Genomic DNA, 26,885 nt, shown 5'->3' with positions numbered 1-26,885 from the left:
CGCCTCCTTCTCTAGTGGCAACTGGGCGAGCCTTTCCAGTGCCGGTTCTTTCCACCTTGAGAGTGTTAAAGACAAGACCGCATACCCAAAATGGAGTCGCTTATGCTAAGTCCCACTCCACCAAACTAAGGCTTAACTTAATTACAGTTTTGGCTCTCCCAGACAGGGAACCTTAAACCCTTGACTAGCCTGATCATCATGAGTCAGGTCACCTGCATGATAAGCCCCTTACATCCCCTAAAGGAAAGGAACCTTGCAATAACCAACCCACCTTTCTTTTACTTCCTTCTTCCTGCTCCCTCCTGCCTATAGACCTGAGCTCTTTTTCGGACGCTCAACCGACTGAGCCACCCAGGTGCCCCATAAGGAGCCAGTGTTTTCAGTTTGGTGAATACCTCTGCAGTCATTAAAAGACAGTCTTTTCAAATATTAAGAATATTTTTATTTAACTTAAACCAAAACCATCAATCTCGTACATCTCGCAAAAGGCCATTTTGCGATAAGGTACACACGCATAGTGACTTGGTTTCTTTCGAGTACTGTCTCCTCTCTGGCTTAAGAATCCTGTATTGCTTTGAAAGGTCTTTGGCCAGGTCAGTCCTCTTCCCGGGTGACAGTATTAATGGTGTTGTACGTGGGTAAAGTGTCAGTCACAGCATTTAGAAGAGGATGCCCACCGCCATCCGTTTCCGGTCCGGGTGGGTTGATAAGAGACACAGCAGTGGCCGTGGCTTGGGAAATCCCATCTGTGTTTCTGGGTGTGGATCCAAGGGTAGTTTTAAGACATGGTGGTACTTTTTCTAAAGCCAGCGCTCAGCCTCCTGCTGAGTCTGGAGGCTTCATGTCATGAGCAGGGAGCTTGGGCGGTGGAAAAGCTAATTGAGGTTCGGTTTTTAGAAATTTTACCAAAAGTCCTGGAAAAGAGTTCCCGGGCATGGATCGGTGATTCGGTTTCCCGGGTGCGTTGGGGGCACCTTTGGGTCCAAACCACCCAGTCATCCATCCGGTGACACCACCTTGTTCCTCATTTCTTCCTCTTTGATACCCAGGCTGCATCCCATCAGCCATCAAGCTTCACGACGTCCGTGTTCCTGTGCTTGAACATATCCAGTTAAGAGTTTCCTTATCAGGATTCTATCCACCTCTCGGCGTCAGTGAGTTCATTAATTTCTTGCGCGCATCATCCGGTATTTCCTGTTGGACCTCATTTTGCGTTTTGAATTCTTCAATTTGGTCTTCCTTGGGATCCAAGACAGCATCCGCTTCGGTGAATTGTCCCTGCAGTGACATCAGTTTTCCTTGTAGGGTGTCCGCTTTTTCCATCCATTCGGCTGCTTCCAGCTTTAGCTTAGCTAGTGCTCCAGCGTGCTGCTTTTTTCTTGTTCCTGGGAGGCAGAAAGCCAGAATACGCTTTCGTCTTTCTGCCTGGTGACCACGTGTAATTGCTCCTGCGGTGACGCTGTCTGCGGACTGGCTCGATGGCTCGCATTGTCCATGGCGTTGGAAGACACAACTAGCTTCTCCTCCAATACCGTGGTCTTCTTTCTTGGTTTAGCCCCTCCGTGTTCTGCGGCCAAAGCACCGCGCTGACGAGAATCTTCGGATCCCAAAGCGTGGCGCTGTGATCTCTCCAGCTCCTGCTTTGGGTGTCATTCTTTTTCACGTGGATGTTGCATCTCATTCTGGAGGGCACAGGTTTCCATTTCTTTGTTCCGGGGCCCACATGACTTCATCTGTCTTCCCGCCGGCACATCGCTGTCTTGTCCTGAATTGCTGTAACTGCATTTACAAGCTGATGTAATTCCCCGGTCTTGCCCTGTTCTTTGTCTTTCAGTAGCCCTTTCAAAGCAAGCACCTTCTCTTTCGTTGGAGCACGCTAGGATTCTTCCTCTCTCTGCACCATTAAAAGCTGCGTGTTTGTCTCTGGTAGTGCTTGATTTTTGTGTCTCCCGTTCTCTAGACGTTTCCACTCTTGTTTCATTGTCCTGTTTTAGTTTACACACGTCCATTTCAAAATTTGATAGTCTCTCCTTCAGATTTGTTACTGCCTGCCTCACAAGTTCCTTTTCACCCACTTCGCCGGCGAAATTCTCGTTCAGGGGAAGCAGTTCATCACGTTTTCTGCTTTGGGAAAACAGGAGCTGTTTTTCCTGAAGTCAGTTTGGTAAAACATCTCGCTCCTCCTTGAGCTGCTTGATCTCCGAATCGGGGTGTTCGTGTTGTTTTCTTTCCAGTTCTGAAGGGGCAGCAGTCGAAGCAGACAATCTCTGGTTATCGTCCTGGAGGGTTCTCAGTGTGGCATCTTTTTTCCTGCATTGACTTTCTGAGCTCCTCTACCTCTTAATGGAGCAATCGAGAAGACTCACTCGATACACCAGACTTAATTGCCTTGAGAGAGCCTGCTGACTCGGATGATTCGGTGGAGGGCTGGAACGAAATGATGGCGAATTTCCCTAAAAGCAGATCCTTGCCATTGCAGAGCTCCGCGGTGCTAAGCTGCGTTTGTGTCAGTCCTGTCTCTGATTTTTTTTTAGTTTGATTTCGTTTCCTTCGTGACTCTGGACCAGGCCAATACAGGTCATCTGTAGTTTAGGATTATTGTCACGGTGAGTTTGGCAAAATTGCCAATAAAGCCTGACGTTCCTGCCTTAATGCGTCCACTCCGGTGTCTTTTTCTTGAATAACGTGTGACGAATTCTGAATCGTTTCTCTAAACACGTCCTGGTCGCTAGACTCGATTCTAGTGAAGATTTTCATCTTACAGCTTCGTGAGATACGCTTCTTTGGCAACCATTCCATCTGTCATTTTGTGGTACTCTCTGTTCAGATTGCTGTTTTCCCTAGTTCTCCTGCAAGGCAGCTAATACTTGTTCTCTTTCCAAAGCATATCTTCCAATTGCTGCAGAAGGTTTGCCACATTCTGGTTGTAGGAAGCCACAGACGTCCTGCTGGGGCGGTCCTCTATCTCCAAATCTTTTTGCCGGATAATCTGAGTTAGTTTACCAGTCTCATCTTTGGATGGGTGATCAGTCCGTTCAGTTAATCAGATGTTCTTTTCAGTGAGGAGTTTATTCTCCAGTTCTTTTTTTTTTTTTTTTAAATGTTTTATTTATTTTTAATCTCCAATTCTTGTCCTTTTGTTCCTTTTACTTAATCTTTCAGTTTCAGGTTTAGATACATCACGCTTTTCACTGACGTTTTTCTACAGGAAGATGCTGAATCGTTGTTACTTGAAACACATCAGGATGTGTTGTAGGAATGTGCTGGGTTTTTGAAGGATCTGGGTGTTCATTTCCTCTATTGTGTTCTGCAAAATCTTAATCTCCTCATCTTTCGCTGAAAGGAGCTGAGCGTGTTTAATGGTCATTTGCTCATGCTGGTGTGTGAGATCCTCTGCCCTCCGTTTCTGGTCTTGTAAAAAACGAAGCCACTGTAGCTTACCCTGGCGTTGATCCTCAATGATCTTTTGTTGTTGTTTGATTTCGTCTACCAGACAAACTCTTTCTACATTCAGCTGATACACCTCGCATTCTAGTTCTGTGATACGGTCTTGCGTTTGCTGGTCGACCACAGGTACAGATTGGCTGTGTTCTCTCAGACACTCCAGTTCGTCTTGCAGAAATTCATTCTCTTCTCTCGTGGATGCAAGACGAACGTCTTGCTCCTCCACGGTTTGCTGTAAAATTTCATTTTCTCTTAAGACTTGGACGTACTTCTCTAATAGCTCCTGGAGCTCTGGCCTTCTTTCAAGTTTTTCGATACAGATTTCTTTCTCTTTAATAAGTTGTGTCAATCGCTTATGCTCCTCCAGAGCAGAGGAGAGCATTGCCTTAGTTTCTCTATGGTCGGCATCCATCTGCTCAACACTCTTTTTGAGTTGTAGTATTTCATCATCTTTGTCTTGACTGCGTTGAATTAAACACTCCTGCTCTAACTGGGAGGAGGATTTAGACAAGTGATACGTGTTGGTCGGTTCTTTACTAGCTTGCTCATACCTGGCTGTTTTCTCCAACACCTTCTTTTCAGCCCGGCACAATTTTACGATTAACTGTCCTTTTTCTATTTTTAAGTCCCGCGTGATAGATTTTGTTTCCAGAGAATTCTTATGGTTACAGACAGTAGTTTCTTCCAGCCGACGTCTTACGTCTTCAGGCTCCAAACCCAGCTTTCCATTTTCCACCTTGAGATTGCAAGCAGCTTTCTTTAAATGGCCATTCGGCTCTTCCATTTCTGAAAGGCTTTGCTGCAACTTTCTGACTGTCGTTTCCCTCCCTGGAAGCGAGTCGTCGTCAACAGTGTTGTCAGAGTCTTGATTAAGAGACTGTGCTGGCTCCTTCTCAGCTCTAGCAGATTCCTCCTTGTCTTGTTTAATATGTTCCTTAAGTTCAGCGTTCTCCTTTGGGATATTTACATTATGCGTTTGCGACGGATCTGACCGATGCGGATCATTAACAGCCAGTTGACTTTGAGGTGATTCTTCGTTTTGCGCATCTGACTCTTTGGCTCTGTCCGTTTGCTCATCCTCAAATGGACAAGCTCTCTTTTCATCATTGAGATCGTGTTCCACTTTGCCGTTGATGCCGTTGCCTTCACTTTGTGGTTCTGATGGCTGACCTCTCATCAAAACCCTGGGCTGTGTAGTTTGTTTCTGTCCATCGAACTCCCCCAGCTCTGCTGTTGGGAGTTCCTTCTCGGTCCTACCCTGAGTGGATTTTTGTCCGTCGGCCTCCAAGGCACATCTTAAATGCTCTCCTTCTGAATCCAAATTCACACCTCCTGGAGCCGTACGTTCAATCACTTCCTGCTCATGGCTCACTTTCCAAAGTGCCGGTTGAAGTGCTTCCCGTCCTTGACCTAATGAGTTTTCTTGTTCTAAAACGTAGACTCGCTCTTCAAGTTTCAGATCGTCTCCAATGAGATCGTCACCCTGGGTTGAGCTACACCGTGGCGTCATCTCCTTTTCCGCATCGGACGGCACTTGCCGCAGTCCAGACACTTCTTCCACCGCTGTACTCTCGGAAAGAACTCTTTCCTTTTCCGTCACTGTATCACTTTGCCTCAAAACGGAAGGCTGCGATTCACATTCTTCAATCCTCTCTTTCTTTTCCTCATGTATCCGGTCCCATTCTCTCCTTAAAGCGTCTCTCTCACTTTCTACCGAAGATAATTTGCTATGGATGTACTTGACGGTGTCCTCAAGTTCTTCAATTTTCCTGGTAGACTCCACTTTTTCAGTCTGTAGCACTTGAATGGTGTTTTGCAGATGCTCAATGACAGACTCCTCAGCTGCTCTGAGTCCAGAGTCGTCCTTCTCTAACAGATTTTCCAGTTCTTTGATTCTTTTTTCATAGCCTTTTGACTTTTGACGGTACCTGCGACGTATTTCTGCCAGTGTCTGTTGATAGACGTTCTGCAGTACTGCCTTTTCAAGTTGATGGTCATCAATTGCCTCATTTCGATTCTGTTCAAGTTCCCTGATGGTAACCTGCAGTTTGTAGATCTCATTCTGCTCGGCGCTGTTCGCTCCCGGTGCTGAAGTCTGGGACAAATGCTTCCAATGGCTAACTTCAGCCTCCAGTCTTAAAACTTCATTTGACAGTCTGCTTATGTCTTGTTGTGACCAAATGAGGTCAGCAAAGTCCAGGTCATCCCCCGGGGAAGCTGAAGCAAAGTAGTTGATACCGTAACCCACGGAAGGTGACGCTGTGGTTGACCGAAGGGCTGATTGGAGCTCCAGCAACTGGTTCTTGAGCCCTATCTGTCTCACTTTAAGAAGTTTCATTTCTACCTCTTTCTGTTGTAGCTGATGTCGGTAGCTAAGAGTCTGCCGCTTTATCTGAAGCTCCGAGGCTTCGTACTTCTCTTCCAGATGACTACAAAGACTTTTAAGTCTCTGATTCTCCGATCTTAAGGTTTCCCGACTCACTTCACTCTCTTTTCGGTCAGAGTCAGGTCCTTCTCCCACCTTTTCGGTTCCCTCCACCCACACATCTTTGATGACCTCCGAGATGTGGTCAGTGAAGGAAGCCACACTGCCACCCACTTGCTCTAGGGAATGGCCCTGGCCACCAAACGAAAAGGACATCGCTGCGGGTCACAGAACTGACCTGGTCCGCTCGGCAAAAAGCGTCCAGCGCAGTCGGACAGTCCCGCCAACTGTCTCCAGAGGGAGGCCTGCGCGAGGCTACCGATGACATCACAATCGGGCGTTTCTAGGCAACGCCAGCCACACCGCACGCGGGGCTGCTAGGGTCCGCGCGACCCCTGCCCACGACCTCCCACCCCTTACCCTCCCCCCACTGCCCCGCGGCCATCCCTGGCGGTCCCCAGGTGCCTGTGAGCACCTGCGGGGGAAAATGCGTCTCGCCCTGGACTTTCCCGGGAAGTCCAATCAAAGCACACAGCGCTCTGCAGCTTGTGGTTTCCAGGTAACAATTTCTTGTAATTGACATGAAATGTGCACAGTGTTAGCACCCATCCACCTAGGAGGTAGAAACAGGTCTACACCCGCGCGTCGGCACAGTCCTAAAGGGGGCATCCGGAGGCTCCCGCCTACCCCAACCCCTCGCGTCTCCCACCATCGCCCCCCCAGCCCCCCTCGCGGGTCCAGCCCCGTGCCCAGAGCGCCCCAAGCCCGGGTGTGGCTGTTCCCGGCCGCCAGGATCGCGGGGTCACGCCCCTGGCGCCTGCTGCCCCCTCCCACCGGTGCCCCGCCTAGCAGGGGCCGGGAGTCGGGACCCAGGCGGCGCCTGGACGGGGGGCTCCGTGCGCTCTGCGGGGCAGCCCGGGTGGAGGGGGCGGCGGGGGCGGCGGGGGCTCGGGCGGCGGGGCCAGGCCGCGCGCGGCGCCGGAGCCGGGCAGAGGGCGGCACTGGAAGTCACGCGGCGAGGGCGGGGCTCCGGCCCGGGAGCCGCCACCGCCGCCACCGCTCAGCCGCCGCCTCAGACGCCGCTCAGCCACCATAGCAGCCGCCGCCGCCGCCTCTCAGCCGCCGCAGCAGCCGCAGTCGGCGCAGCAGCAGCTCAGCCGCCGCAGCCGCCACAGTAGCACCCGCAACCGGCGCAGCCGCTGCCGCTCAGCAGCCACCGCAGCCGCCAGTAGCAGCTGCAGCCGGCGCAGCAGCAGGCGCAGCAGCAACCGCCGCTCAGCCGCCGCAGCCGCCGCAGTAGCAGCCGCCGCTCAGCCGCGGCAGCAGCCGCAGTAGCAGACACAGCCGCTGCAGCAGGCGCAGCAGCAGCCGCCGCCTCGGCCCGGAAGCGATGTAGCCGCGCCAGGCCTGAGCCCCGCGGGCCGCCGCTGCCGCTGCCCTTGAACCGCACGAAGCAGCTCGCCAACCAGACCGTGGGCGGGTGAGTGAGCCGTGCCGGGCCGGCCGGGAGCGTGCGTTTCGGGGACCGGGGGTCGGGGTCGTGTCCCGGGCTGGGGCGAGCCCGCTGCCCCGCGGGGCCCCGCGCTCCGGCCGGCCGGCCGCCCGCTCCACGCCGGGTCCGCTGCGGGCCAGGGACGAGGGCTGCGCCACGCAGCGGCCAGGCGCCCAGCTCGGAGCCGCTGCCCGAGCCCCCGGGAACAGCGGGGCGGGCCGGCCTTCCGCGACACCCCCCCCCCCCCCCCGACCAGCGCGGGTCCCCGCCGCCCATTGTCCCGGCCCCGCTGAGCATCGTCCTCTGGAGTCTGGACGCAAGCTTTCCCCAGGCCTCACCCCCACCCTGCCCCCTTCCCAGGCTCTGAGCTGTCAGCACAGGGCCAGACGCCGGGCTCCAACTCACGGACCTCGAGATCATGACCCGAGCCGAAGTCGGACGCTTAATCGACGGAGCCACCCAGGCGCCCCTTTTTCAGATTGTAGAAGAGTAAAAATGTACATATGCTGTTACTGTATAATCCATGGTGTGGGTCAGCAGCCCTTTGTTGAATAGGTTAATATTTGTAGAGTGAAAATATAAAGGTACTTCATGCTAAATGGAACACTTAAAGATTGTAAATGGCTTCATGTTAGTTCAGGTCAAGTTTTGTTACCAAATAAGTTACCAAAAAACCTTGTTTTTTAGATTTCAAAGTGATGGCTAAGGGGTTATGGAGGTGGTTTACTCAGCAGTAATGCTCCTATTGAGAGAATCTGAGATGGTTTTTTGTTTTTTGTTTTGTTTTGTTTTGCCTTTTACTCTACGTAATGCCCCCTTACTCCAAAAAGTTAGAAACCACAATGATGTTCTGTAACTAGGGGGTCACAGACTCAAGGGCTAGGCAGGTAAAATTAATAAGCGAAGGGAAGGTAATTGTAGGGCAGTAGAGAGAGGCGAGGAATAGCAAAACCAGCTCATTGCACGGGCTTGCTTGCTCTTGGCAAGTCTAGCTACCTGTTGACATGGTGAATGTGGGTGCAGGAACACCCACCTTCTCATTTTTAAGGATACTCCAGAACGGTGATTTTTTTGTGTGTGTGAAGTTTATTGATACTTAAATATCAGCAATGAAAAAGGAAAAGAAAAGAAACCGCTGGACGTAGGCCAGAGAAAATCTGTGTGCAAGCTTTATCTGGCCTTGGGCTGCCTGCTCTGACCTCTAGCTGCGAGACTGATTCTTACCGAATGAAAAGTTGGACCGTGGTGTTTTGGTAGTGAACGCTTTCTTGAGATGGGGATGGGACATTTGCTTTATCATTATTCGTTGTGCTTTACGTATATGTCACATAATTTTGCAGTCAGATGCTCTACCCCTGAGCTATACCCCCTATTATGTAATTTTGGAGCGTAAAATATTTGAAAAGAAAAAAACACTGGAGCACTGCCTTATTTTCTAGCCAGGGGGAAGTTTTCGTTCTCATCTATGAATTTGAAAGTTTAATGTTATTTCTTTTGGAAAAGGGAATGAGAACTCCAAGTCAAAATAGGACCCTCTTTTTTAAAAAGTTTGAGTTAAGGGGGGTTAGATTATAATGTCCCTGCCTTTCCAGGGCCACAGTGATCTGAAGTGCCATTGCAAGTCCGCCCCCGTATTTGGACTGGGAGGTGTGCCTCATCTTCTGTTCTCTCAGACCGTATCCCTGGTCCTATCCCCATACCTACCGCCACACGGCTGATGACTTTCAACTTGATGTCTTTTTGGTTTATTTATTTATTTATTTATTTATTTATTTATTTATTTATTTATTTATTTTGGGAGAGTGAGAGAGAGAGCGAGAGCAAGAGAGAGACAGAGGGAGCGCACACAAGCAGGGAAGGGTCAGAGAGAGAGGAAAAGAGAATCCCAAGCAGGCTCCACGCTGTGAGGGCGGAGCCTGACGTGAGGCTCAAACTCACAAACCGGGAGATCGTGACCTGAGCCGAGATCAAGAGTCAGATGCTTAACCGACTGAACCCCTCTGGGTGCTCCTTAATTTTATGTCTCTAGTCCTGGCATCTCTTCATCTCTAGATTGATCTTGGTCTTGAACTTCTCTATTTAAAAGTCCTGCTGAAATTCAGCTCATGAACTGCATCCTCAAATTGGCCTTCTTTCCCTGTATTCCTTAGGCCGTGGGTCAGCAACCTCTGGCCTGTAGGCCAAATCCTGCCCACTGCCTGTTTTGTGAAAAAGGGTTATTGGATCACAGCCACGCACTGCAGCAGCACAGTCAAGCAGATCTCACGGTGACTGTATGGCCCACGGAGCCCATGCTATTTACCGCCTGGCCCTTTGCAGGAAGAGTTTGTGGACACCCGCCCTGGCGCACCGAATGCCGGAACCGCGTCTCCTCTGTCACCTGCGATCCCCCTCTTTCTCCTCCATCTTCTTTATATCCAGGCTCTCCCTGCCATCTGGCAGCTCTGCCTCTGGACCGTCTCTGACTTGGTCTCTGCCTCTCGGTGGCCTCAGTTAGTTCAAGCTTGCGGGGTTTTTTCTTTCTTTTTCTTTTTTTTTTTTTTTTTTAATGAAATGTACTGTCAAATTGGTTTCCATACAACACCCAGTGTTCATCCCAACAGGTGCCCTCCTCAAGGCCCATCACCCGCTTTTCTCTCCCCCGCCCCCATCAACTCTCAGTTTGTTCTCCGTATTTAAGTCTCTTATGGTTTGAACTGTTTTTTTTTTTTTTTAAAACCTGGACTCACAATTGTCTTCCAACTGGCTTAGCTAGCTTGAGCTGGATTTTATCCATACGTGGGACATCTGGGCTTCCTCTTTGGTCTGACATGGCCAATCCAAATTTTAATGGTCATAGCTATTCCTCTCTAAATTATTTTCTTCTGATGAAATCATGACGTTCGTAGGACATTTTATGTCGTCCTAGTATTGCTAAATTGTCTTCGAAACGATAGCGCTGTCATTGAGTTACGGTGCGGCAAATAATTTACACTGGATTGTATGTCACCGTGCGTGATATGATGAATGTCGTGTTTCACCGTCACGCTGTGCTGACTTGTAGATGCTGTCTTGTAAAAAATCTACCTATTTTAATTTTTTCTGTTAAGGTTGAAATGAATGTGTCCCATATTTGTATTTCTTGATGAGTTTTCTATATGTGTTATTTGGTCATTTAATTGCCAGTTGTCAATTTCGTTTTTTAATCACCAGTTTCGGTTCAACACCTGTCTGCTGAGAACCTGTCAAATGCTGGGGTTAAAAAGATAACGGATTCCTAGGAATTTGAGTGGGGAGAGAGACCTACACCAGATAATTTGAATACAGCCGGTTGTACTTATTCCAGCAGGCCTTAGGAAGTATGAATGCCACATCTTGATTTATTTATACATGACAAGGTAAACAAGTTCACTTTCTTCTCCTCAGGTACATCACGTAATGAGTGCAGTGACAGAATCTTGAGGGAACGCATTCACGACTAGGTACAGGTTTGATACAAGAGTCAGAAAATAAAGCGGATTCTGTTGAAAATCCGACCGACCCTGTGGATTATAGAAGAAACTGCTTTTGAATAGGAGGAGCCTCTTTGTAGCCAGTGACACGAAAACAATATCAAGTTCATCTCAGCTCTCCAGGTTTTAAGACTCGTGTCTGAAGTCTTGCTATTGCCTGTGAATTACAGCTTATTAATTACTTGCCTAGACTCCTTCCTTTTGATTGGTCCCAGCATGTTTCTCTCTGTCCTTTCTCACAGTTGTTGTTTTTAAGTGTCTTCCTTATCAGAGATACTTCGGCCTAGTTGTCCACTTGATCTCTCCATTCATGTTTCATTAGCAGTTTTTCTGTCATTTCTGAATGGGTTCGTTAAGTTTCTGCCTCCTAAAGAGTTTATAGTATAAGCGGTAGACTGAGTGACAAGGTACTCAAATGAAAATAAATGTTCAGAACTGCACAGAAATTCTCCTAAGCAATGACCAGCTCCATTTATAAGTCTACCAGCTTGGACTCCACGTGGTCTCTGGATACTTTGATGCATAGACAGGACTGGCCACTTGAACCCATGCGCATCTGTACCTTGGGGAAATACACCAAAGTACTTCTACTTCACTAGGTACGGTGGGTGCAGGATAGATGTAGCGTGGGCGCTGGCATGGGGTCGCTGAGACGTGCCCAGGGGTCCGTGAAGCCTTCTCTGACACGTGACACTTGAATAATCTTGAGAACAGGAAGGTAGGGGGTGATGGGTGGTAGAGGATTCCCAGGGAGAAGAAAAATTCCCGGGGGAAACCTAACCCACTGACCATTTTGTCCTTTAACTCCATGTTTTGTTTGTTTGCTTGTTTGTTTACTATAAATTGGAAAAAGGCGACACTATCTGATTGCTAGCAGTGGGAAAAGTCTGTCCAGCTCTTATTTTCCAATGAGGTAGTGAACTAATGGCTGTTTGTAGATCCATATGGTCTTAAGTCCAGAGCAATTGTGGTGTTTAAATTCACAAGCCTCTGGATGCATTTCCATCCAATAGATAGAGTAAGTTGGTTCTTAAAAGCTTTGAAGCTCTAAAATCAGGGGACTTAAGTGGCTCATAGTTAAGTAACCAGCTCTTGATTTCGGCTCAGGTCATGATCCCACGGTTCATGGGTTCGAGCCCCGTCCCGTGTCAGGCTCTGCGCTGATAGCTTGAAGCCTGCTTAGGATTCTCTCTCTCCCTCTCTCAACCCCTCCCCAACTTGTTCTCTCTCTCTTCTCTCAAAATAAATCAACATTAGTAAACAAGGTTTAAAACCAGTGTACCCTTATTTTCTTTGCTTAATAAACACTGACAGCCATCTTTCCCCAAAATAGACGGTTTTTCATTTTTTCTGCTAAGGTTGAAATGAATGTGTCCCATATTTGTATGGGAAAATCGGTGGAGGCATCATTTCTCACGGTGAAGCTTATCATTTCCTTAATTTGCATCATGCTTGTTCATCTCCTCTTAGAACCTTTTCACTCCTCTCACGGCTTTTACCTTCTTGGACACGCTAGGATGTGTAACGTTCCTCAAACAACCCCAAGGTGGCAGGACTAAAACACACGAACACCTGTGACCGTGGACGTCAACTTTTAGAGACGGGCAGTATCGATCGGCCTTTGTGCTCATCGGTGGAGGACCATTGTTCGAAAAGCTTCCGGGCCAGTTTTGGGGGATCGTGGTTTGAGGACCACTGCAGTAGAATTGGGGGAGCCCATATGTGCAGAAGGTTGAGGAAGCCAAGCTGGTGATTGAGGAGGTGTCCTGTGGTGGCAGGTGAGCCAGGACTGTGGAGGAAGGGGAAGGGACACGAGTGAAAGACGAGTCAGGAAGCAGGAAGCGATCGCAGCAGCCTGAGGGAGAGGTGATGGCCCCCAGAGCAGGACAATGGCGTGGGACTGACGTGAGAAACTATTTAGCACCATGGCTTTAGGGGCGAAGAAGGGAGGGGTTGGCGTGATTCGGGTTATGTCTGGATGTTATCTACTGAAATCGGTGACGCAGTGATTATTCGCTTTTCCATTCGTTTCAAATGCTTGTCTTTTTTGAACCATAGAATTCTCACACCTGCCTCGACTTTCTGTTGGCTTTGTTTTCATTGACACGTGGCTTCGGGTGGGTGTGTTTGTGCGCACCGACGCCACACTGTGCTAATAATAACTGTGGATGTGTAATGTGTTCTCACTCTGGCAGAGCTGGGCTCCTTTGGCTTTCCTTTTTCAGTTGCTGTCTCCCATTTCTGTGTAGAAGTGAATTTTGGTATCGTTTCTAGTTCCTAGAAAAATTCTATGATTGTGATTGGTCGAGAGCACATTCATCCATATATTTAGTGGGTCCCTGCTATGGGGTGGGTCCTGAGAACCCAAAAATAAGTAAATCCCAGGCATTGATGGCCTGGCATATCTGTGAACTAAACTTTGGGGAGGATTGATGTCCTTTCCCATGAGCCTGGCACATCTCTTTCTACACACAAAGGTTTTCTGTGCTTCCTGAGGGCTTTGTTGTCATAGGAAGAGTGCCTGATTAGTTCAGTTGGCAAATGTGAGTGGTGTTCATGTCTGTCTATATCTTTATGTACTAAATAAAGATGTGCTAAATTAGTCCTAGCTGATCATTGTTGTGACTTCCTTGAATTTCTACGTATGTATTATCTATGTTTTTATTTCTCCTTTTCCTTTTCTTTCAGCAATTTCTTTTTCATCCCTCATTTAATTGGTTAGCCTCGAAAATAATGTGTAGCTGTATAATTGTCTATAGCAATATTGTCTAAAGGGCGTGTGATTTCACCCTAATTAGGCATTCCAGAAATGTGGTAAGGTGGACTCGTGTTTAAATGCGAATGTCCTAATCTGAGTGGTGCTCAGTGGAAATCTACAAGCATTTTCCCTCTGCTTTTGGAGCCACACACCTTGTAGTGTGTCTGATGTTTGAGCCTTTGTTCCAAGGCTCAGTCATAAGATTGGCAGGCGTGTGGCTTAAAGGCAGAATACTGAATTGAGGTAGCCTAACCGTATGGAGAAAACAATCACAGTGCACTTGGACGGAGGAAGGAACTGGAAGAGAAATTTGAAATGCAGCCTATGTGGCAATAGGTTTTTATTTGTTTCGTCAGTTTTATTTTTTAAAAGGTTTTTATTTTTGAGAGAGAGAGAGAAAATGTGAGCAGGGGAGGGGCGCAGAGAGAGAGGGAGACACAGAATCCGAAGCAGGCTCCGGGCTCTGAGCTGTCAGCACAGAGCCCAACACGGGGCTCAAACCTACAAATCGCGAAATCGTGACAGGAGCTGACGTCGGATGCTTAATTGACTGAGCCACCCAGGCGCCCCGGCAATATATGTTAATATAACTTCTAAAGAAGTGATCAGCAGGTCACAGGGCAGTGGGCTTAACAGAGGGCAGCCTCTGACTCTTAGAACAGTCTTTAGGAATAGAAACCTTGCTCCCTGTAGATGTTACATGGAGGTTCTGACGGCCTCTTCCCCCCCCAAAAATCATCCACACGCACAGACTGGCAGAGAATTTCACGGACTCCACAGACCTCTTCAAGCCCACGGCCAAGAACCCCGGGCTAGTTCCTGGAGAGATGTGTAGTCACGGCCCCCACGCTAGAAACACATCTGTGGAGAAGCGCTGTTTACAGGTGTCTACCTCCGGTGTAGGTGGGTGGTGTTCCGCTGTTCTCCAGAACACACGCTTGACGTCTGTGAGAGCCTTCCCCAGAAAAGCTGAGATGGGATATTCTCCACGATGAGATCTGGCGATCACATGAAATTACTTTCCCTGAATAATCGGCTTCTTTTGATAGTTAGTCCGTTCCATAATGTTTTCAGAGCTTTTAGGTGACGGCTTAAGAAAACGAAGACTCCTGTGGGGCAGCTGGAGTCTAGTAAAGAGTAACTGGACTTGAGTCCGTGTGGTCCCCCAGCTCTCTGTCTGACCTTGGCCGCCTGAGCCTCCCAGCTGCGCTCCCACGCTGGTGAGACGGGGCTCCTGCTACCACCTGGGAACCGGCCCTGGGAGATTTAAGAAGGCGGCATGAGGTAAGGAGGCGTCAGAAGACAGGGAGGAAACAGTATGAAACAACAGGTTAGCACTGGAAAAAGTAGGCGGGTTAGATTGTACCTCACCATTAGGGGCCAAAGTCGATTCCAAATGGATGAAGAGTTTCAAGTGAAAACCCAGAACCACAGAACGGAGGAAAAGATGGAAAGTTCTTCACGCTCTGGCAGAAAAGTACAGAGAATGAACAATAAAAGATAACCACGCAAATAAAACCACCATTATAAACTTAACCACGCAAGAATTAAACTTCTGTCTGCCTATCTCATAATTAAAATTATGGCCAATGACTAGGTGGAAACAGGAGCAGCCACAACGGAGCATTAAGATCTTTAATGTATAAAGCTGTGTTATCGATCAGTTGAAAGAAGTGCACGACGGGGGCACCCGGGTGGCTCAGTTGGTCGAGCGTCTGACTCTTGATTTCAGCTCAGGTCATGATCCCAAGGTCATGGGATCAAGTCCCATGTTGGGCCCCACACTGAGCATGGAACCTGCTTAAGATTCTCTCTCTCTCTCTCTCTCTCTCTCTCTCTCTCTCTCTCTCTCTTCCTCCCTCCCTCCCTCCCTCCCTTCCTCAGTCCCTCCCTCCCTCTGCTCTCTATCTCTTTCCCTCTGCCCCTCTCCTGCACTAACCTGTCTCTCTCTCTCTCTCTCTCTCACTCACTCACTCAAAAAAGCACACTATAGTGAGCAAATGCCATGAACAGAATGCTCACAGATGAAATACAGATGACCAGTAAGTACATAAGACTCATTTCAAAATTGTAACTAACCGAAGAAACCCAAAGCTCTGAGACTGCATTTTTCACTTACTAAACTGGCACAGCTCAAAATGATGATATGTTGCTGTCTCGGGAGAACTGACGAAGGCCGTCATACAGCCATACACAGGTGGGAATATAAACTGGCATTCCTTTCCAGAAAGAAATGTGCCTTGGCGTTTTAAGAACCATTTCTAAAATTGGAACCCAAATCGTCCACCTCGTCCTCCAGTCTCTTGTCTTTTTGGATTCCTTTCCTGAACAGTCCCCCTCTGTGCTTTGCTGGGTCCCTTTCCTTCTCTGACCTCAGTCAGTCACAGAGGGTGTCTTTCACATCCCTTCCAGCCGTCTGTCCAGCCGGCCTCTTTCCTTCACCTGTTGCGCAGAGCCACAGCCAGGCTCGTTCATCTGGGGCTTCTTCGCGCCTGTACCTGGGATGCAGGGCGTGGTCCAGAAAGATCGTCTCATGTGGAGGGTCAGGCCGGCCCAACTGTCACGGCCTCCAAGCTCAGCTGGGCTTTAAAGACTGCCTTCCAGCCCTTGGCGCAGTTTCCCGTCCCGTTTTCCTAAGCCTTGTTGCCAGACTCTTACTTCCCTCAAACCTACTCCACCCCTTCTGCAGACACACCCACTCTCCTGGGATGGACGACCTGCCTCCCAGTTCCCAGAGAAGACCTGCTGCCGCCACCTTCCCTGCCCTCAAGGTCATTACCTCCCGCACGCACACCGCTCCCCCCCCCTCCCCGGGGGCTTCCCTCCTCGGCCTTCCTCTGGCCACTCTGCATTTCCAGCTTCCCTCTCTCCACTGGCTCTTTTCTGCCACTCGCGATGTTCAGGTTTGCGACAGCTCGCGTCTCTCTTCACGTGGCTTTGCTTCTCTGTCTGCGCTCGGCGCCCTGCGTCTTGGCTCCCGGGAGCCACCGCCCTCACACCTTCCTGCCCTCCCTGCCACACTCTGCATTCTCGGCCGGTCCTTCATCCTTGCTCTGGTGGCCCACACTCCCAGCTTCTTGGGCTTCTTCCCCGGCCTCCCTGCTGCTCTCTGCTCTTGGGCTGCTCTTGCGCTGCGTTGCCCCTAAGGCTTCTGTGCTTAGCCTTCGTCTTCTCCCCACATCTGCGTTCCGAGCAAACTCCCCCAAAGCAGTGCTTTTTGCTGCTCCTGCTAACACGCTCTGAGTTTCCTTTCCGGGCGCCTCCGCTGTGCTTCGGAACCTCATAGCAAGAAACACACCGGACGTCGCCACTGCACGCTCAATCGACCCCTTAAATCCGGCATTTCCGGAGCTGACCGTGTTGACCCCAACCTCAGAGGCTCCCAGACTTTCTCTGGAGTTGAAGAGCCTCGCTGTCTAGCCGGTCACTCAGCGTGGAAACATGGTGGCCGTTCTAGGGGATTCCTTCTCCCTCTCCATCCACGCCACGTCACGAAGTCCTGCGTGTTGTATCTTTGTAATAGCTCTCTGTCGCCTCCCCTCCTTATCCGCTGCTTTTGGGCGGGGGGGTGGGGGGGGCTCCTTATTCTCACTTGGATCTCCCATTCTCCCTCCGGTCTCTTCATTCTCAACTCCTCAGTTTCCCTGCGCACCAGTGTGTCTTCCCTCCCCAGCCCTCCACGCACCTTCCACACTGTTGCCAGGAGGATCCTTCCAAAGAAAATAATTGTAACACTGCTAGCTTATGTGTGTTTGGGTGCTTACCATCTGCCAGGCCTTTTCCCAAGCGCTAGTCTTGTGTTGACTCATTTAATACCAAAATCAGTGCTGTATTATCCCCTTTTACAGGTGAGAAAACAGAGGCCCAGAGAGCTTCAGTTAAGTTGTCCCAGGTCACAGAACCAGCAAGTCTGTCTGCAGAGTCTACACTCTCAGCCACTTAACGTCATAACAACAAAAACCACATTTTGAGCTTTCTAGGAATTAGCTCGTTGCGTGTATCCTCTCTTTTAATCCACTCAGCTCTGGAAGTTGGAAATTCTTAACGTCTCCGCTTTTCGGACGAGGAAACAGGGGCACGGAGACATGAAGTAACCCGCTCATACTTACACGGCTTGTAGGCGGTGGACGGGGCTTTGACCCGCAGCAGATGTGCTCTGGGCTGTCAGTCTTAGCCACCTCACCCGCCCACAAGGGGCCAGCACCTTCTGAACTCACACTTTCAGGAGTATTTTTCTGTTCTTCTGGGTTGTGGGTGGCAAAGGAGGTATACTTGTGTGAGATGTTCATGCTACTAAGAGTGTGATGAGAAAAGACCAGCGCCTGTTCAAGTGATATCCAGATGGAATGGGACGCTTTGCCCAGTAATGCCATTGAATTTCCTGTGCCAGTTGAACATGCTTCATTCTGTTTTTCCCTCCTGCCTTTGTAGGCGTTGACCGTATGATTTGGGATTTTTCATAAATCCTTAGGAATACAACTACCATAGTAGTATGTTATAGCACAACAGCTTGTCTCCACCAGTAGGCTCCTGAAATTATCCAGGGTAGGAAAATTCTCTCGTGAACTTAAGACATTATGGGAGACATTTTCGTTTCAGGTGACCTGGTGAACACGTGTGTGTTTCTTCTCTCTCATTACAGTCCACTGAAATGTTAGGTATTTTAAAAAAAAAAAAAATCTGGGAATTAGAAAAGATGGTACTAAAAGCCATTCAGAAAAAGTCCCAGATGACTGATTCAGAAGCAGCCCTGGGGCTGTTTTATTTGTTCGCTCCTTGTCCAAGGCAGGACAATAGGATGTAAGAAAATCCTCAGAAAGGCTCGTACATCCATTTAAAAACAAAAACAAAAACAAGCTACTGAGAAAAAGGTACAGAGTTCTTGGCAATTAAAAAATCTGTCACCAGTTCATAAAAAGTCCTAGGACACTAAGCAAAGAAACGGTCTTTGGAAAAGCAGTGAAGCGAGTTTCTGTGTTCTTTCATTTCTCAGGATATAGGACTCCCCCAAATGGACATCGTCGGGAATAGCACTCCTAAAACAGGCCATTTCACAGTCAGAGGAGCGTCCCTCCTCTTCGTGCAAGCGTCCCGTCCTATTAATGTGACTAAGTCACGTTGACGATCACACGAAAAGACTGCTGTCTTTTAGCCTTCCTGGCAGCCCTAAAGATTTTTTTTTTTTTTATCCCAGTGGTTCTTAACCGGAAGTAGTTTTGCCATCCTCCTCGCCCCCTGATCTGGCAGTGTCTCCAGATGGTTGTGCTTGTCCCTGCTGGGGAGAGGGGGACACGTTGCCACTGGGTTTTAAGCGTGTAAGGGCCAGGGATGCTGTTAACATTCTACAGTGTTCTGGACAGCCCACAGGAAGGAATTATTTAGACCAAAATGTCAAAAGTGTCAAGGCTGGGAAATAGTGAACTGTAAATTGCCAAGCCGACTTGCAACCAGAACTTTTCCTTAATCTCCCAAGATGTCAGAGACCTAAGAAGTTAAAAGCTGCAAGCTGAAAGTTGGCAGTCTTCTCTTTATGCTAAACTATCCTAATACTTTACTAGAAAGTAGATAAATCTCCAACAAACACTTCTTGTGCCTGATGTGCCCGCACAGTGAAGCTCAAGGCGTGACATCAAGAATAACATTTAGCCTGGGGGAAAAAAAAACATCCGTAGTTGGACTGTTTGGTACATCCTTCTGTCGTCACTGTCAGTCTGTCTGGTTCTCTTTCCCAGGGTGCCTGGGTGCAGTCTCACAGCCCTCCTTTGACCGGGACTGCAGACAGCCATGACGAGTCAGTGCTGGCATCATTCCTTCCCTAAGAGCTATCCCCGCCCAGACTGGTCCAGTATAGATGGCAGATGCCTAAATTCTTTCCTTCTCCGCCTCCCTCTCCCTCCCCTCCGCACGACCGTGCCGTGGTGAGGTCTTCAGGAGATGAGATCTCTTTAACCTTTGTCTCTTTGATACATGTCATTATTTTAGGGTTGCCTGGCTGGCTCAGTTGGTAGAGCACGCGACTCTTGATCTTGGGGTCGTGAGTTCGAGCCCCACGTCGGCTGTAGAGATTACTTACAAAAACGTTACTAGTTTTGTCTTCATCTTTGAAATATTGGCATTTGGTGTGCAATTGCAGGTTGACTGGTTTGTTTGTTTTTTCTTCCTTTAGCACTTTAAAATGCCACTCTGTTGTCACTTGGTCCTAGTGTTTCTGATGATGAGTCAGCCGTCGTTCCTGTGTCGCTCCCCTGCACGTTAAGTGCCTCTTTTTTTTTTTTTTTTTTTTTTCTGTCTGCCTTCAAGATTTTCTCTTTGTCTTTCTCAACACTTCAACCTTGATCCTTTTAGGTGTGTCGTTCTCTGTGTTTATCCTGCTTGGAGTTCTTGGAGTTCTGAATAAGTGGATTGGTATTGTTCATTAAATTTGGATACTTCCCAGCCACTGGGTATTCAGTAGTTCTCTGCCCCACTGTTCTTGGATATCGTTCCAATTTTCTTCCTCTCTGTATTTTCATTTGGGTCATTTTTAAAATTTTTTTTTTAATGTTTTTATTTATCTTCGAGAGAGACAGAGCGCGAGCAGGGAAGCGACAGAGAGAGAGACAGAGACAGAGAGAGACAGAGGGAAACACAGAATCCGAAGCGGGCTTCAGGCTCCGAGCTGTCAGCACGGAGCCCGATGCGGGGCTCAAACCCACAAACTGTGAGATCATGACCTGAGCCAAAGTCAGACGCTTAACTGGCTTGAGACACCCGGGTGCCCCTCGTTTGGATCATTTCTTTCAACTTCCAAACCTCTGATGAAACCCCTCATCTACTCATTCGTTCGGCCCGCCTTTTTCACTAGATGCTCTAAGGTACTTACTGTAATTAAGTCCCTGCAAAATAATTCCAACATCTTGGCCGTCTTTGGATCTAGTTCCATTGACTGCGTGTCCTGATAATGCATCGTTTCTGTTTTTCTCCTGTGGTGAGTTTTGACGGGATGCTAGCCACGTGTCGACGCTGAGAGTGCCACACCTCTTGTGTCAGGCTGTTCGTGCAGGCACTCAGCTCTGCTAGTCTGTTGTTGCAGGAGTCTGGGCTCTGCTGTGGCTCTGGGCGCATTCAGTTCGCCACAGGCTTCCGCTTATTTGAGGGTCGGATGAAAATGTCTCCTTTGGCAGCTCTTGTTTATCTCAGTTGTCCTGCCTTACCCCCAAACTTAGTAGGACTTGTGTGCCTGCCTCAGGAGAGCTAGAACTCTCCTCAGCTCTCGTGCCCTCCCTACGGTAGTGGCCCAGTGCCCGATACTCATTTTGAGGTGCAGAGGCCGGCAGGGACCGCTCCTCCTCTCGGTCGTTCCCACCGCTCTTCGGCAGGCTCTGCCTGTCTGAGCCTCGGATGGTCCCAGGGTCGGGGGTGTCGTCAGCTGTCCCTTGCCCTCCTTCCGTGGTGGGCGGCCCTGACCTCCCGCTCCCCCTCAGACTCCAGCAGGCCCCACACACCCAAGCCTGAGGGGTTCCGGGGCCCACGGTTCTCCCACCCCCGTTATCGCCTTGCGTGTGTTCTTCCCGCGCGCTCTTTCCCACGTCCGTCCTCACTGCCTTCACGTACCCTTCCTCAGCACCCAAGCTTCTAAATCCAGCTCACGGAGTAGGTCTCAAGAGCCATCACCAGTTTCAGAAAACCTTCCTGCTGTCTCAGGCCTGCATCAGATGCCCTCCCATCACTTCTAACCTTTGGTAAGTTATCATCATCTCTGCGTCTAGGTTTCTCATCTCCAGAATGGGTATGGTGATAGCATCGATGGCTTAGTTATCTTGAGGATTCAGTGAGTCCACACGTGCAAAGCACTCGGAACACAGAGGCGAAGAACGGGATCTCGGGGGCAAAACTGCCCAGACTCAGCGCCCTCCCGTGAAACCTGGAGCAGGTCACGTCACTTTTCAGTGCCTCCGTTTCCTCCTACCTAACGTGGAGGTAACGATACTTACCCCCTGGATGTTACCGCCAATGTCAAGGGGGTTAACGCTTACGAGGCACCTGGACCAGTGCCAAGCGCATAGTATGAGCTCAGTAAACGTTAGTTAGCTGTGATGGTGGAGACGACAGCCCTCTCCTCTCGGAGGCCCTGTGCCTCACTCACTGCGCTGGAGCATAATCGCTTACTTTCCTTGACAGCCCTTGCGCCCAGTCAGCGCAGGGGCCGTGACTCTTACTCGCGATGGCTCATGGAAGGGACTCCAACACATATTTGCTCAGTGACTAACTGAGTGAAAAGGTTAGCGGCAAAGTATGCATGACACCCTGTGGGGTCGAATGCAGCGATGGGCCGTACTGTTCCACTCAGGGACCATTTCATCATTCTGAATATCCTTTGGGGGAAAAGCCTCTTTTTCAGGGTAAAAAAAAAAACACCTCGCGTTCTGTTTTGAGTCATCAATAGCGTCCTTCCCTCCATCAAGCCACGGTGTCGGAACACTCTTTTCTTTGACCTTTAAAAAAGGGCAAGTGAAGATTTATGGTGTTGTCCACCCAGAATCTCGCCGTCATCCAGCAAAAGAGCCTCACCCCAGTTTTCCAGGTGAACATTTTTTCCCTTCATTTTCTGCACCACGCTGATCATGGAACTTTCTGGGCTACGTCCGCATTGTGTTCTCCTCCTAGACACTTAGGGGATCCACAGTTATTCCAAATTCTCTGCCTTGCATGCCTTGAAAAATCTGTAGCATTTATTGTTGTTTATACAGATACGACCGTACATTTGCAAAGCACAGCTTTGAAGGTTTCAAATATTCTCTTTTCTCACAAACATTCTGTTTTGTTGCAATCTCTTAAAAGTTGCATGAGATGGTTGATGCAAACGTAAATAAAGTGAGGTACAGGAATGTCGCGAGTTGTATTTTTAGAGCCTAAGGTTAGTTTGTGGTGGAGCCGGGACCAGAATCTGGCGTGAAAACAAATGAGGAGAGAGTCCGCTTTGGTCAGGGACCTTAAAACTGCTCTTCCTGAGGGTCCAAAGGCTTCGGTTCCCATGTCATTTATTTAACGGGTGGCTGCCCCAGTTTCCACACCCGTGAGCTAGGGATAAAAATTGCCCCATAAGGGTACGTGTAAGAGAATAAAATGAAATAATTATGCAAAAGCGCTTTCATAACAGAGAGGAATGTACGAATGCAAGCTTAATCTAGTACTGGAAAGCTGGTTGATTACCTGAGTTATGTCCATGAATTCTAGCTTCTATTCTGATTTATTTCCTGATCAGAGAGACCTCCACATTTTAGAGGTTTTCCTTGAACTTTTTAAAGCGTTTTTCAAGTTGATGGTTTATAGTCGGTGAGTCAGTCCTACCATTTCTTTTAAAATAGCAGCATGGCATCGGCCCAGATCAGACTGGGAGGGCTTCCTGCCTGTGTTCTTGTTCACTCCCTGAATAACTGCAGAGGCCTTCAAATGCTCTCCTACCTTTGGCCTGTCCTCCAGGGTCAGAATTTTCATTCTGAAACTCAAATCTGATGCCACTCCAGGACAGAGAAACCATCAATGGCTCCCTGTTGCCCCTTAGTTCCTGGTTCTTGGTTCTTTTCAGCCAGGCCCCCCTCTCCTCTTCTTCTGTGCCCTAGTGTAGGACCCTTTGCGCATTCCCTCTCCCATACTGTTGGGGTCTGCTTAGACTGCTTCCCTGTAAAGCCTTTCCTGGCCGCACAATCCATTCTGCTGCTCTGCTCCCAGAAACTCGGAACAAAGTTGGTTCTTTACATTTCTGTCTTTCCTTTTAGCTCCCAAGGGTGGGGACTGCGGCTCATTTCTCTCCTTCTAGCCTCCCCAGTGCTTGACATTTAGAGAGGGCTCCACGAATACCGGCTGAATGAATGAAGATCTACACATCTCATAGCAAGGTCATCCTAAGATGGTTTCTGTCCAGAGAGTTCTTTGGCCCTCTGGGAAGGCACACCTGAGAACCACCAGGGCTGGCATTTGTATAGCCTCATTCCCAGCGGCGTCAGGCACAGAGGACTGAGACGTTGATCCTTCGATGAAGGGTTTTTGCTAACTCACCACATACTAGGTCTCTGAGTTTCTGTGCGTTACGTGCCTGTGATTCTCTTTGGGGGCCTCCAGCCCACGCAGTGTGACCACAACCAACTCTTTGTTGTAGCTGAACGGGCTGCCCGCTTCTGTTGTGGTTTTATCTTTGTGTGGCCTGCACTCGGCCGTAACTTCTGGGAGAAGCTAGAACGCTTGGTCACTGCAGAAGCCTTCCACAGATAAGACTTAGCTTGGGAGTTATCTGAAGGTGGCGGTCATCTGTCGTACTGCTCCGGACAGCTGACGCTCCGTGAACCCTCACCCGGGACCACATTAATGAGCCGAAGGAGATGAATGGCGTCGCTAAACGATCACTGTGGTGGTGGCATTATTATGACCATCGTTCCCATTTGACTGTGGAAGGCATGGGCACTCATATTTGCAGCGACCAAGCAGCAGCACTGGGACTCCCAAGTCAGATCTGTCTGACCCCAGAGCCCTGACTCGGCTCGTACCGCATTCCGTCTCCTTCTTTGCCTGCGGTGAACCTTAAGAGTCCGCCAGCCCTCGGGTTCTTATCACTCAGCCTGCAAAGGCAGGAGCGTGAGCTCGGTTGTGAGTCACACACAGACCCCGTTCCAGGCAGTACTGACCCAGCAAGGGTGCGGCCGCGGCCCGTTCTCTGGGAGCACCTCTGTTTTTGCTACTCCCAGCCATTTACTGCCGGACCCTCTTTCTGTCGCGTCCTGGTGATTACCGCGCCACCTGCCAGCTTCGGTCCTCTGACCCTCCTCCCTCAGGGGTTCTCAACCCTCGCCGTACTTTGGAATGGCCGGGGAAGCTTTACGACAGAATGCCCTGCCCTACCCCCAGAGGTTCCATTCGGTCATTCCGGCTTGGGGTCCGGGTATTAATCTTTCTGAAACCACCTTGGGATGTCGTAGAACTCGCACATTTTAAGTGCAACACTCGGTGATTTCTTTCTTTCTTTTCCTTTTTTAATGTTTATGTTTATTTTTGAGACAGAGAGAGAGAGACAGACAGACAGACAGCGTGCAAGCAGGGGAGGAACAGAGAGACAGGAAGACACAGAATCCGAAGCAGGCTCCAGGCTCTGAGCTGTCGGCATGGAGCCTGATGTGGGGCTTGAGCTCACGAACTGCGAGATCATGACCTGAGCCGAACGCAGTCAGACGCTTAACTGACTGAGCCACCCAGGCGCCCCCAAAACTCAGTGATTTCTTAGCAAACCGACAGCATCGTGTGACCGTCACCACAGTCTGATTTTACAAAAGTTCTCTCACCCCGATGAGATCCCTTAGGCCATTTTAGAGTCAGTGCTCAGTTCCACCCCTGCCCTCAGTTAACACTAATCTGCTTCCTGCCTCTGTAGATTTGCTTTTTCTGGCCATTTCATACAAATGGAATCATCTGGGGGTGGCTGGGTGGCTCAGTCAGTTAAACTTCAACTTTGGCTCGGGTCACGCTCTCATCGTTAGTGAGATCGAGCCCCGCGTCCGGCTCTGTGCTGACAGATCGGAGCCTGGAGCCTGCTTCGGATCCTGTGTCTCCCTCTCTCTCTGCCCCTCCCCTGCTCGTGTTCTGTCTCTCTGTCTCTCAAAAATAAATATTAAAAAAAAAAAAAAAATGGAATCACCTGTAGTATTTTTAAAGCCCCCAGGATTATAATGTGTAGCTATGGTTGAGAATCGCTGTTACCTCTTGGATTTTTCTTTTTTTTTTTTTTACTACCGTTGCCTAGATTCACAGTGGCTCAGAGAAATCAATAGGCGCCTACAAGGGCTGCCTTTTAGATAAGCCGTAAGCGTAATGAGCACTTCAGATAAGCCGTAAGCCCAGCGGGTCCTGGACTGAGAGCTTAATGATCATTTATAACCCGCTTTTTATGGAAACGTGCTTTTCAAAGTCCAGATGTGCTGACTTAGGGAGAAGCATTTGGAAGAGAGCTTGCACAACCTGTCTTAAGATGCGGAGTGCCTCCCTGCCGGTGGCCACGGCACTGAGTCAGAGCCGAGCCCTGAATTCGTGTGGCCTTGCCTTTGGCACTTCTGCTTTACATTTTTTTGTGTATGGCCTTTCGCCTCCGCCTGACTTCTTGCCCGGCTGTGGCAGTAAACTGAATCCCCCATCCCAGAACCGCCCCCCTCCCCGATAGGATTTAGCTCCACATGCTTTGTCCGCGTTGAGATCCTTTACAAAATAGGTCTCACATATTTCTGCCTGCTTCAGTACATTTTGAAACCTCAAACTCAGCTGCCCTCAGGCCCAAGCAGGTTTACTATCTAAATGACTCCCCTGGGGAGACCACCGCAGGGACTTGCACAGTGTCCCCGGCAGCGAGCTTCCTTCCGACTTTGCCACGAGCAGAAATTGTTGGTGGAGCACATGGTTACAGCAGGGACAGCAAATAGATTCCATTTCGTGTGCCAGAGGGGGAAAAAGGCCAGCTGACCAAACAAAAAGCTGTGGGATAAGCTTACGTGCGTAGGAAGACAATAAAACCCAATTCCGTTTATCTGAGAATATAACCTTTCATCTTATTGACTGGAATTCAAATAATAATAATAATACAGAGATTCAGTTAAGAGCCATCAGGGTTTTGTTATCGTTGTTTAAGGTAAAAAGTAAACGGTATTAATCTTAGGAAAGCTATAAACATGAAGGCAATTATGTACGTAGGTATATGTGTTAGGTATATACAAATAGGTATTAGGTATATTTCACCCATCCTATTACCAGAATACTTTGATCATTTTCCCTCTGAAAACTACCCTTTTCCTTTTCAGTGTTATGCAGGGGTCTTCTGTTTTTCTTTTCCCATACTTTCCCTTTAGAAGTCTATAAACCCTCTTTTAAGTCTTTTAAAACTACTTTTGGAATGTGTAACAAATTGTTTCATTTTTATAAAGTGTCATAGGGTTCCTTTACTTTTAAAATCCAGTTAGGTAGACTTCAGATCACTGCCCAGAAATTTAAGAAGACCGCTAATCTAATGAGACAGAACAGGAAAAAGTCACCCAGTAGTTCCCTGGCTCACTGTGAAATCAGACGAGTGTGTCCAGACTGGGCACAGAGGCTCAAGTGGGTTTTGTAAAGGCTTGTACCAGGAGAGGACAGCGTTGCTCAAAATCTGGTTCCCGGCAGAATGCATCTGGCCGCTGTCATTTCCCTGCAAATATAAATTTCATTGCAGTCGGTGACCGTGTATGTCTTTGCCCTGTAGACCGTATTGAGACGCCTCAATTG

The 26,885-nt window shown here is 49.0% G+C and overlaps 2 protein-coding genes across 18 annotated transcripts in view; one reads left to right on the top strand and one right to left on the bottom strand.

Annotated features, from left to right (window-relative positions):
- LOC147573023 (uncharacterized) overlaps nt 1–26,885 on the top strand; it is a 115,015-nt gene that overhangs the window by 62,173 nt on the left and 25,957 nt on the right. For 2 of the 17 annotated variants that reach the window (XR_015245570.1, XR_015245569.1), the window contains exon 1: nt 7,197–7,349. The exons of 13 other annotated variants lie outside the window; for them this stretch is intronic. The gene's annotated coding sequence lies outside the window, so the exon portion shown is untranslated. Of the gene's footprint in view, nt 1–7,196; nt 7,350–21,213; nt 21,332–26,885 lie in introns of those variants that run through there. 2 more of the 17 variants (XR_015245567.1, XR_015245566.1) reach the window with 2 other exon arrangements.
- The window catches only part of LOC147573022 (leucine carboxyl methyltransferase 1-like), a 44,572-nt gene continuing 44,142 nt past the window's right edge, over nt 26,456–26,885 (bottom strand). Inside the window, exon 8 of the mRNA XM_086692486.1 lies at nt 26,456–26,808. Coding sequence (XP_086548612.1) covers nt 26,653–26,808 — 156 coding nt within the window. The 3' untranslated portion in view covers nt 26,456–26,652. The remainder of the gene's footprint in view (nt 26,809–26,885) is intronic.

Source organism: Puma concolor, chromosome E3 (genome assembly GCF_028749965.1).
Source record: "Puma concolor isolate L17-30 chromosome E3, mPumCon1.1.hap2, whole genome shotgun sequence".
Taxonomy (NCBI): domain Eukaryota; kingdom Metazoa; phylum Chordata; class Mammalia; order Carnivora; family Felidae; genus Puma; species Puma concolor.
Note: the sequence above shows the minus strand (reverse complement) of the source record. Positions and strands in the feature narration are given on the sequence as shown.